The sequence below is a fragment of the Homarus americanus genome, unplaced genomic scaffold, assembly GCF_018991925.1.
Source record: "Homarus americanus isolate GMGI-L3 unplaced genomic scaffold, GMGI_Hamer_2.0 scaffold57980, whole genome shotgun sequence".
NCBI lineage: Eukaryota > Metazoa > Arthropoda > Malacostraca > Decapoda > Nephropidae > Homarus > Homarus americanus.
This window is the reverse complement of record NW_024716703.1, coordinates 171,239-183,825: the sequence shown is the minus strand read 5'-3', so window position 1 is coordinate 183,825 and position 12,587 is coordinate 171,239. Positions and strand designations below refer to the sequence as shown.

General features: G+C 41.8%; 1 protein-coding gene across 2 annotated transcripts; it reads right to left on the bottom strand.

Moving 5' to 3' along the window:
* Positions 1-689: 689 nt before the first annotated feature.
* LOC121858205 lies at positions 690-12,363 on the bottom strand. Of its 2 annotated transcripts, none has more exons than XR_006087377.1 (3): positions 12,075-12,363; positions 3,518-3,682; positions 690-3,380 (listed from the first exon to the last, which is right to left on the bottom strand). XR_006087377.1 is itself a non-coding variant. In XM_042354423.1 (3 exons), the coding sequence occupies exons 1-3, from the start codon at positions 11,093-11,095 to the stop codon at positions 3,243-3,245; spliced, it is 336 nt and encodes a 111-aa protein (XP_042210357.1). In that variant the 5' UTR covers positions 11,096-11,207; the 3' UTR covers positions 690-3,242. The 2 variants fall into 2 exon arrangements, 1 of the variants encoding a protein (XP_042210357.1); XM_042354423.1 differs by lacking the exon at positions 12,075-12,363 and adding an exon at positions 11,063-11,207.
* Between the last annotated feature and the right edge of the window lie 224 nt (positions 12,364-12,587).

Sequence of the window (12,587 nt, the reverse complement as noted above, 5' to 3'; positions counted from 1 at the left end):
TAAGGTGTAAATTGCATCAATATTAAGTGGTACTCTGCTAATGTTCAACGTTAGGGAGTCACTACTGAGACTAAACGTCTAAAATTCTACCTTCGTGACACTTCTGGGGTGCTTGAACATCTGCTTGCTAAATATCAGTTCTCTGTCATCAAAACTGCAGCCGTACATAGCGAACAACCACATAAATAAACAAAGACACTGTGATTTTTATTATATAATTTAAGTTTGTTTTTGTCAGTATTTCATCATTATTTTGTGACCCTGATTGATTTGAGTATGATTCTGTATACGGAGTTTGTTGTGGCTATGTACACAGTAGAATATATTGTGATATGATCAAACACATTGATACTGGGATGTTGTTTGTAGCAGTGGAATCACTTTCTTATTTCTGTACCTGTATCTGTCCTTGTCCTTGACTCTGCCCTTGTCCTTGCACCTGTACCTGTTCACTATATGTACCTGTACTTGTTTCTTCACCTGTACTTGTATCTGCACTTACACTTGAATCTGTATTTGTACCTGTAGTTGCACCTGTCATTGTACCTTTACCTAAGACTTTTGTTCCCGAGTTAATAAAAGGGAAACTCAATCACATGGTTCATCTTTTAACCTCACTGAGCCAACACAACCTCTCGCGGTGTTCACTCTCTGTTCATTCGGGTTGGATCATAACAAACACCTCTGGGTCGACATAATTTTTTATTAATAAATGCTATGATATAAATTCAGCTTCTGTATTTATTCACGGCATTATACAGCGCCCTAGACTCTGCCCAACTGGCGCAATAAATACAAACTCAAATAAATAGTTTTATAAGGACATATGTTAAGTATAGAAATCTAATTTGTACATCAACTTAGAGCAAAAATGAAGGAAAAACATAACTGTTACAGAGATTACTAAGAATACGTGGAATATAGGCGTGTGTTAGCGTTTATACAGACACACGCCCATCAGCAACACTGTGGGTGAGGTGGGCGTGGTTCTGGAGGTCAGAGGGGAACTACCAGCCACACAGGTCACGAACCTTTGACCTCACAGCTCCTCCTAGTACCTCTAGGAACACTTTCATATGCTTGTGACTCCTGGCTATCTGATCAATGCCGTTTATCGACACAAATATATAAATAAAAATACTTTGCAGTAAACATTTTGGGTAACAATTATATTGTTTTTTTTAACTATTTTAAAACACTACACAAACATCTCTGCCATACGTGGGAACACAAACAGGGTTTATTATGATTATCAGTCAGGTGAGTGGAGCCACACACAGGTATAGGGACTACAGTCTCTCTAAAAATATATCCAGTTCCCAGCTCCAGGAGACCACCTAGCAGGAGTACCGACCCTCGTCACCAGTGTTGCTCAATCATCACTTTTAAGCAACTTTTGCCAATATGTAAAACTAATTCCAAATTAACCTTCAGTATCACATGTCCAAAAATATAATCAGTTTAACTTAAATCTAAAAACACAATAATTTCAAAAGGAAATGATTTACCGGGAAAATATAAAAGAACAAAAGCAGTAGATACGATACATCCGTTGTGGGACTCCTCAACAAATACGAGTCTTCCCCTGGTGGTTCAACTAGCAGTAGAGCCTCAAGAAACAGCTGAAGGTGCAAGCTGTTTGTTGAGGATAAGCTGCCGAGGGGGACAACCATCCACGAGCCGCCTTGATGAAGTAAAAGTAATCTTAAGCTCGTAACATATTTATACCTTACAGCGTGTGTCACAAGGTGGAGTCGGCGGTGTCGAAATGACGAAAACATGTCACAATTTATTCAGATTTCGGCTTATCGGAGACTCACTAATTATTACAAACACTGTAACTCGTCGTTTAACATATCTCGTCGTAATGAATTACTCTACCATCGCTCCATTTGTCTCTGTACAGGTGTCTCTCTTGTCCACCTCTGGATAACGTAGTCTACAGGTCACGCACCGCCTTAACCCGTCACCCAGATGCGCTATACCGTACTAACTCACTGATTGTCACTATTTGTAATATATAACATTTATTAATACATATTTATCCCTCAGCTTCTATGCTTAAGTAAGAAACGTTTTGTATCGCTACAAAAAAGTATCTACGATTTTGTGTAAGATGACACAACGGACGAGGGATTTTGACAACCCAACAGAGACAACAGGAGTCGTAGTGTTCATTCTGAAATTTATCGATCACCACCGTATAGATATTTTTGGGAGTGTGTGTATTTATTATGTCTCTCACCCATGTTATCTATCCTCACGTTTCTCATCTCTCAGGAAAAGTTTTTTTCTGAAGATGATTTATGAAGGAGAATACCTCACTAACTTATCCATGTAACTTAATATCAACTCAGACAGAAAAATTACAAATGAGACGAAACGAAACAACTTAAACAGAGATGACATAAACTTTATCTCTCCATCTATCATATTAATCCCATGTATAGTTCTGTATATATAGGAGAGGCTGAGGTGACAGTACAAGGACCTCCTGAGATGTGTCTGAGGCAGCTGAGAGAACTCTATCTCACCTCGTCTCTCTGCTGCCGCTGGTAAACTCAGATGTCTTTTGCATTCAACCTCCAAAAATCGCGAAACAACATTAAATAAAAGTTCCAAACCAAAAAAAGAAAGGAAATTTGTCGTGAGAAGTAATGAAACTTAAGCAATGATGATCCGCTTAGCCAGTCGTGTAAAGTTAACAAATATCACGATGAAAAGTTGAACCAGCTCTGATAGGTGAGAAAAATATCGCCAAGTATTGTAAAGAAAGAGTTTGGTTAGGTATTAGTTTCTTGGTTTCATCATAAGAGTGAGACTGAAGAAAAAGAAGAAGAAATATTTGCAAAATTTCAATTCGTGTTTTGCAACTCCTGTGAAGACCAATTTGATTAATATGAAAATTACGGGTTTTTAGAAGATGTTGTTTTTAAACTGGTTTAAGTCCAACAAATATTTCAGAGTTATTGTCTTAGTGTTACCTAACGTTTCGGGTTTAATGTGGAAAAGTATTAGTATATCAAAGGAGTTTTTTAACAGGTGTCGACATAAACAGAAGAAAGTTTTACTCAGGGATTCTTTTTTGTGAGAGAAGGAGGAAACCTTGGCCTTAAGACATTATTTAGAAGAGGTTTCAGTTGAAGATGTAGATAGGAGGTTCAAGAGGCAGACTGGCTGGGTAGGTTGGTGGATGTATGTCTGTCAAGTAATCCTGCTGAAGGTTTCTGAGTGATGAGGCTTCAGACGCTGTTGATGCCGTACACGAGGAAGCTCTGGCACCAGGTCTGGGCATCGTCAGCACCGTTACAGCAGAGTGTGTACACCTGAAGGGACTTGGTCTCTTTGGCACACATCTCACACATGTACTGCTGGTGGGCCTGTGGGAGGAGATGATGGGAGGTGTTAGGTGTTGGTGAGACAAGTGTTGGTGAAGGAGGTGTTGGTGAAGCCATATATAAACACACACACACACACACACGCATATTTATCAAGAACAAAGCCCACTGGTTCTCACATCATCGGAGCACAAGTTGTTCGTCCTACGTTCAAGACCGTTCCCGTAGAGGCTCCTGGTGAACGCTGCCACGCCCCCGTCTCTCTGGGTGGATGGCGCGCCCTCCACCAACACGCCCAGGGCCAGCACCATCACCACCACTAAACAACATATCGTGCGGTGCATCTGTGAGGGTGAAGAGGTAGAGAGAACGATGGTGATTAGTCAAACGGGTGTTACTCTTAATAAGCCAGAATCTATCTATCTATATCTATCTATCTATCTATCCATTTATCTATATTTCTGTCTATCTGTCTTTATTTCTGTCTATCTATCTATCTATCTATCTATAGCGATCATAAATTTTTAACGTTAAGAGGTTTCATATACAGTCGTGAAGAAAGAAAACGTTATAAGTTAGTCAATCTCAGAAAACGAAAACTTTTAGGGAGTAACTATGACAAAATAATCCGGCCTTGCTATATGTCGCAGTTATTGTCTCTAACACATCTCAAGCTTATATTACGCATTACCACACATTATAAAGAATATTGTAAATATATATATATATATATATATATATATATATATATATATATATATATATATATATATATATATATATATATATATATATATATATATATATATATATATATATATATATATATATATATATATATATATATATATATATATATATATATATATATATATATATATATATATATATATATATATATATATATATAGTTTTTAAATACATTATAACAGGTTGTTTTCATTTCAATTAATAGAAAGTTGAAATATGGAATCAAGGCTTATTAGCGCCCAGTAACGTTAAACATATAAGCATCATAGACACAGATGGTCATGAGAACAAGCTGCTACAACATTCGTGAATAATGAGGCACAATTAAGAGCCTCGATGTTCCCAGTACCTACACTTGACACAGATCCAGTTAGGCCCTGGTGCTTATACGTTCAGTCCCCCTATATACTATCGTTAGATTTTCCGTCGCTACAATTTTTTGGGGGACTACATGACAGATACTGCCAATGGTGAAAGTCCGAGAGGTGAGCAACCATTCCGAGAGCAAGTAAACTGACAAGTGAGGAGGAGGAGGAGGAGGAGGAGAGGGAGGAGGAGGTTAGGATTAGACATAAGCTTATAACCCTCTAGTTCTTGTGACCTTTATACATAGAGAGCAGAGGCAGGGAGTTCCCCAAGTGACAAGGTTAGGCTGGTTTTTGTTCTCCGTACTCTAGTGTGGTGGCGCTGTTGACGAGTGTACTGTCGAGAGCAGATTTTCTTTTTTCTTTAAATACTTAGTTTTGGGGGCTCGTCTGCATCTGTGGGTACTTAGGGTGTTCAAGTGACAGGATATAAGTGTGTCTGTGTATATTTATGTAAACAGTAACTTTAGTGTAAGTGTATATCTATCTATGTGTACATTTGTGTGAGTCTCTTCATATTTGTCCATGATCACTGGTTCCCGCTAAGGGCTCCCCAGTTCACCCAGCTGTATAAGGTAATAGGTATTAATCTGTGTTTATGTGTGTATTAGTGTATGGATTTTATATATACCTGAGTAGTTAGAACTGTATATGTGTGAGTTGGTAGCGAGAAGTGTGTAAGGGTGTGGTGGTGATGGTGTGGTAGTGTGGTGGTGATGGTGTGTAAGGGTGTGGTGGTGATGGTGTGGTAGTGTGGTGGTGATGGTGTGTAAGGGTGTGGTGGTGATGGTGTGGTAGTGTGGTGGTGATGGTGTAGGTGTGTGTGTCACTCTGCTGCCCAGTTACTGTCACACCTTCACTCACCTTTAGACTTAAACCTTTACTCTTTTATCTCTCATTATTTATCGTCCTCTTTAAAGCACTTGTTTACCTTGTGGGATCACTGACCACCGGGTCGTTCACAGTCAAGGCTTCAACACCGCAACAGTTATCAGTTGAAACCACTTATTGTAGTGTTCCTCAGGTCTCTCACTGCGCACCAGGGACACCGATACACACACACACACACTCACACTCAGGTACAGTATATGACACACACTCAGGTACTGTATATGACACACACTCAGGTACTGTATATGACACACACTCAGGTACTGTATATGACACACACTCAGGTACAGTATATGACACACACTTAGGTACTGTATATGACACACACTCAGGTACTCTATATGACACACACTCAGGTACTCTATATGACACACCTGCTGAAGAGTAAGTGTGACGTGTCTTTAATCGTGAAAAAAAGAAAATGCTCCGACGTACTTGCCTTGAGTATACACCACTGATACTGAATACACGTACCCTAACACACCCTCCCTCACACACACACACACACACACACACACACACACACACACACACACACACACACACACACACCCCGTCCCCCCACAAGATATCGTATCAGTAGTTATCAAAGGTCTACCAGCACCTGGCAGGAGCAACAGGTGGTGGTTGTTGTTGCGTCATTTGTATTACTCCAGCGACCTCTTATGTTATGATGCTCGGCTGCCATTTCTCTTTGACCCCATCACACCTCACCACGTCCCTCTCTGCTGCCTCTGTTATCAATATTCATTACCAGTTCTCTCTGTTACGATCCATTAGTCTATATTTAATGACCATCACTTCAATATTAAACACAACTTGAACGCTCCTTTCCTAGGTTAGGTTAGGGTATTTTAAGCTAGATTAGTTAAGTTAGGTTGGGTTAGGGTGGTTAATATAATTGTAAAGCAATCTACTGAACTAATCTTCAGGTGAGATCAAGATTAGTTTAGTTATCCCACACCCCGGGTAGAGAGTCGACACAGAGCACGGGAGGTTAAGGTGTATAGTGTTTGTTGATTAATGATGCTGTGGCGTGGTGACTCAACACATAATTAACCTTTGTACACATTATGGTCACTGACGCACGTTTAACAAGACCCGCGAGAAGTGTGTGGGGGTGTGGTGGTGTGGGGGTGTAGTGGTGGTGATGGTGTGGTGTTGATGATGGTGTGGTGTTGATGATGGTGTGGTGATGGTGGTGTGGTGATGGTAGTTAGGTGGTATGGTGGTGTGGTGGTGATAGTGTGTGACTGTAGTGGTATGGTTGTTTGGTGATACTGGGCATGTAGAGTTCGCAGAGAGAGAGAGAGAGAGAGAGAGAGACTATGAGGATATCAGGGCAAGAGAGTGAGACAGGGGAAAAACAGAATTAGTGAGAGAGCATCAGGGTGCGAAGGAGGGTGTGAAAGGGTGTTAGGGAGGGTGTGGCAGGGTGCGTGGCAGTAGGGAAGAGGGTGACAGGGTGTGAGGAAAGGGTGTGACAGGATGCGAGGGTGTGAGAGAGTGTGACAGAAGGTGACAGGGTCCACGGCAGGAGAGGACGACGAGGGTGAGGGTGTTAGTTATGAGGCCAAGGTTGAGCTGGTAAGTCACCCTTGAGTGTCATAGTATAAGTCAGCATCATCTCAGGGCAACTCACCACTATGGCCGCCACATTACCACAAGGAAGAGTCTAATAATTAAGAGCAGTTCAATATAACGCTTTATGATATAGTCTCTTTATATATTCTATGATATAACACTGGGAAATATAGTTTGATATAGTACTAATATATGGTTACACATGGCACCATAATTTTCTTACCATGGCACCATAGTTTGATAAGGAATAATAAAAAATAGTTCGATATAGTGTCAAAATCTAGTCGGTTTAATGACACTATCATATTTCACCATAAACTATAGGTCGACCAATCCCTATACAATTCCTATATAATAAACTATATACAATTTATTAAAACAGAAATAAATCACGAATCAAAGAAACCTGAATGAGCTGCGTAAATGATAAGGTATTTAATACGCGTGAGCCTGAGGGCGCAGTGTTAGGTGAACGGGCCAGGGGCGAGGGAGAGATTAAATGATCTTTGTCGAGAAGGTAATTTACAGAGTATCTACTTAGAGGTAAAAATGATTGTTAAATGCAAGCAAAAACTGCAATAATTTTCTCTGATAGAACCCGTCCTTCTTCCCCTCTCTCCTTCCCTCTACCCCTCTCCCCTTATATCTTCCTCCCTCTCACTATTCCCCCTCCCTCCCTCCCTCCCTCAGAATATCCTCTGTACTAGATAATATCCACCAATCATATGTCGTTTCTCAAGCTCTTATGGGTTCAGGGTCCTCGACTGGGATTGGCTGACGGGCGATGGTTAAGCTCCCGTTGTAAAAGTGTAAGACCAGTCAACAAAACATAACCGAGGGAGGAGCTTAAGGTCGGGGGAGGAGCTTAAGGTCAGGGGGAGGAGCTTAAGGTCAGGGGGAGGAGCTTAAGGTCAGGGGGAGGAGCTTAAGGTCAGGGGGAGGAGCTTTAGTTGAGGGTTCGATTACACGGGAATATCCAAGTGATTAAGAAATGTCTGATTAAGTGGAAAATGTCCAATAGTATAAATGGAAAGTGTCCATTGGAGTTGAAAGTGTATGGTTAATATAAGTGGAAAGTATGCAGGCTATTAGATGTAAAGTGACAAGTTTAATAAGTAGAAAGTGTCTATTGAGTTAAGAGGAAAGTGACCAAGGAAAGTATCTAATGAAGTTGGAAGTGTCGTTTTTAAATTAGAGATGTTTGGATGATAGAACGGCTTCTCTCTCTCTCTCTCCTCTCTCTCTCTCTCCTCTCTCTCTCTCTCTCCTCTCTCTCTCTCTCTCTCTCTCTCTCTCCTCTCTCTTTCTCTCTCTCTTTCAACGGACTTCAGTCTTAATGGTCTTCAGACATGGCTATTAAACAGTTATTAAAAGCCTTCATTCTTTTACACGGGACCAGAATGGATTTCTTTTGTAAGCCTTTCACCTCTAAAACAGCTTCAGCATCGTATTATATGAACTCCGATAAGCCTTTTAGCCTTAAAGTACAGAGGAACTATGATTGGCACATGTACAAGAAAGACTTATCATCTCTTCATCTCGTCAGTCTTTTATCTTGAAGGTCAAAGAGATGCTGGTCAAACTCACCAATGTTGCCACTCGTCTGTTATGGGTTATGGCGTAAGATATTCGTGTGTGTAGTTGTGGCTCTGGCAAAGAATGTTTCTTTTTATAATATTCTCCTGAATCTCGGAGGGAAATAAACGTATAAATACCTTAATGAGTTCTTGCCTTCCGTTAATTCCTAAGTATGAATAAGTTGACATTTATACACAGGCAAATTTGAGGTTTCTGATAGGTACAGTTGCTTGCATTTACGCCTGGTACAGTAGGTGTCGCGTTTTGTGAGATGTTTTTGTTTACATTGTATTAAATATCACTCATTGGCCCTAAGGAACCTCACAATAGTAGTTAGACTAATGATGCTTGATAAACATTCCACAGAGTTGCCACGTCTCACAAAAAACATCATCTTTTGTACCAGGTAGAAGTGTAACCGATTGTACAGTACTTACGAGGTTGAGTCAGGTCTTACACATAATGTTTATCAATGTAGTGTAGTAGAGGAATACCAATAATCAGGACCTTGAATATTACATCAGTTATCAGGCGACCTTTGTAGTGTATATACCAAGAGATGCATATGAAGATCGTGTATTAGTGATGGACTTTACTTGTTTCAGCGACAAAATCCCACATAACATAACCTAGCCTAACCTAACCTAACCCACCACTGTACCAACTAAGCCCCCACCACCACCACCACCAACTAAGCCCCCACCACCACCACCAACTAAGCCCCCACCACCACCACCAACTAACCCTCCACCACCACCACCACCAACTAACCCTCCACCACCACCACCACCTATCCACCTAACCTATCTATCATCCCACTCATTTTCACCTAAAATTACTTCAGGGAAAATTATTTCTAAGCGTCACGTGGAGGGAGGGGGCAGCCACACTCAGCTGCTGTGCCCTGGTGATGTATTTTATTGGGCCTGTGGGGCTGGAAAGGGCTGGGAGGGTGGCTGGAAATGGCTGGGAAGATGGCTGGGTGAGTGGTTAGGAGGATGAGTGAGAGAGGAGGGAGTGTGAGGGAGTGGTGGTTGGCTGGGAGTGTGTGCGGCAGGAGGGTGAGTGATGGAGTGGCTAGGCGTATGTACAGAAGGGAGAGGGAGAGGGAGTGGCTAGGAGTGAGTAGGTGTGGCAGGAGGGAATGTAGGGGAGTGACTGGGAGAGTAGCTAGGAGGGAGATTGAGGGAGTGGCGGGGAGTGTTATGGAGTGTATGAGGGAGTAATTGTGAGAGGTAGTAAGTGTGCTTATGAAAACTTTTAGGAGGGTGTTTGTGAGAGAGAGAGAGAGAGAGAGAGAGAGAGAGAGAGAGAGAGAGGATGAAAAATATAATCATTTATTTGAAAGAATATGAGAAACCTACAGAGAGTGGGAAAATAATCAAGAGCGTGGGAAAATACAGGAAAGCTTAGGAAAAAATGGAAGTGAGTGGGAAAGGAGTGGAGAGCGTGGGAGAAATTGGGAGAGCGTGAGAGAGTAGCGATAGATAGAGAGAGAGAGAGAGAGAGAGAGAGAGGGGCGGTGGCAGAGCTGAAATGCGGGAAATCCCCTTGTATTGAGTCGATGGGGCGGGGCCAGGGAGGAGCTTATGACATCAGCTGAGAGGCTTGAAAACTGAGCAGTATAACCTCACTTTAACTCAACCAATGCGAAATGTTACCTAGCTCCATATAACATTGAGGATATAGGAACCATTTATACGGTCATATAGCAATATTTAACACATCACGACTGTCAAATAATGCATGGTCATCAAAGAACCTGAAATTCAATTGTAACTTAATAGTGAAGATGTAGACGTCACTTGAGATATAAAAGTGGGTCCCATATATGAGGCTGGCCTTCAAGGACACTACGGCTATAACACAGGTACTGTACTCGACCACATTCACTTCCCAAACTGTAAAGTAAGGTTACCCGTTTATAACTAGGTGGATTAGGAGTACCTCAGCATCGAATAAAAGACGATTAGAACAGGACACGAGAGCTCTAGCCACTCAGCCACCACACCCATGAATTTATGATAAAAGTAATTAATATATTGTTAACGTTGTTCTTAAAGTGATCATCAAATAAATGGTAAGTCAGGTGAAGATATAGTAAGTCAGTACTACACACACACCCACACACACACAACTGTCTCCTAAGATTTGTGTTTCCTGCAGGTTTATGTTTGATTCAAGTAAGTTGCGTGGTTTTCTCGCGGTTCACTGAGTTAGACGATAACAGAAGGAGTGACCCGTGAACAGAGGAACACCTGTTGACTCTCCCTCACCTGAGATGATTAAGAAATTAGGTTGTACGAATAATTTGTTCCGACCTGTGTTGGTTACTTATCACCACTTGTCAGACATGCTCATGCACAGCCTTCGACCCATGCAGTGTATAGAGAATAGTGTGTGTGTGTGTGTGTGTGTGTGTGTGTGTGTGTGTGTGTGTGTGTAAGGAACAAGGAAAAAGACTGAAAAAGTTTGTTGAGTGAGTGAGTGACAGGACAGCAGTGTGTATACAGGGGTGCGAGGTGAGTGTGCATGATTTAAGGAGGTAATACTCACTGCCATGTGTGTGTTTGTACAGCAGCAACCCATATCGATGTTTACCTTGTTGCTGTTACTCTAGTTTATGTTTTCTCACAGATACTCGTCCTGATATACAACAATTTCTTGTAATAAACACCATCAACTGTGTGGAATGTTTACGATATTTTCCAGGTTTTTTTTTTTTATTTCCTCGAAATAAAATAAAAAATAAATGTCTTCGTTGCTTTTTCTTAGATTTTTTTGTCCAAGTTGAAAAAAAAAAATATTTGTTTGTGTGTTTACAGTTCAGTGCGGAAGGCGATTCTCTTTTGTTATTTAGTGTGAAGGGTGCAGGCCACTTGTCCGCTCACTGGCTCAGCTGACACTACACTGTGGCGGGCAAGTCGGTACCTCTAGGCCCGCTGATGATTTAACAGGAGGAGGAGGAGGAGGAGGGGAGGGCGTGAGGGCCGTCGCTACCCGTAATCGGTAGGGTGATGAAGCCACGTGTCTCTCAAGGTGAGAAGTAGGAGGAGGAGGGAAGGGTCGTCCTCGAGAGTCAATAAGAGACAAGTAAGGCTCTAGCGGAAGAGAGGTGATGTTGGGGGGTCTGTGATGATGCCTTTCACTAGCACGATCTTATTATAGCCTTGGGGGCGTGGTGGTGGTGGTGGTGGTGTAGGGACTAGGACAAGCTAGGCTAGGGTGGGGTGGAGTAGGCTGGGCTGGGCTGGGCGGGACGTTGGGTGGGGTGGGCTAGGGTGGGGTGCAGGGGTAGGCTACGCTAGGCGTGGGTGGGGTGGGCTGTGGGTAGTCAGGTCTTCCGGGTGCCACACTAAATCGTCACGTTACTTACCTAACTTCCCTTTCAACTTAAGGCCTCTGTTTAGTAGGTATAAGGAACTTCCTCTTGGCGGAGGACGGAACCATCGTTTTCTTTTGTTTGTTTTAGAGAGTTTTAATGATAACACTCGTTAATAACTTCAGGTAAAAGTCTCTAGAAATACATAAACCTAACTCCATTAATTTTGTTATAATTAATACTCACGTTTTTTATGTATTAAGTTTATCAACACTTAAATATCAATGTTAATGTAAAGTTGACGTCCGGTTAGTTTCCTCTCAGATGGATAACACAACTTCCTCCTCCCACTGCTAGATGTATTGAGACAATCAGTAGACAGAGGAACAGACAGGCTGCACGCGTAAGTATCAACACGACGAGAAGACCACCAACTGAGTGACTGGTAGTGGGGTATTGTGGTTAGATCGAGGGAGGAAGGGAAGGAGCACCTCTTGTCTGTTGTCTTGATCACCCGCGAGTGTTGGCTCACCTCCCCGAGTCCACGCTTTATATATACCTGATCCACCTGTCGACCAGCGCTCTGTGTGTGGGGATGCGGAAACCAATTTTTGTTTTCACTCTACATGGATATTACACCTACACAGTACATACACTTTATTAACATTAGAGAAAGTATACTCACACTTCATACATACATACATACATACATACATACATACATACATACATACATACAAAATCAGAGAGAGAGAGAGA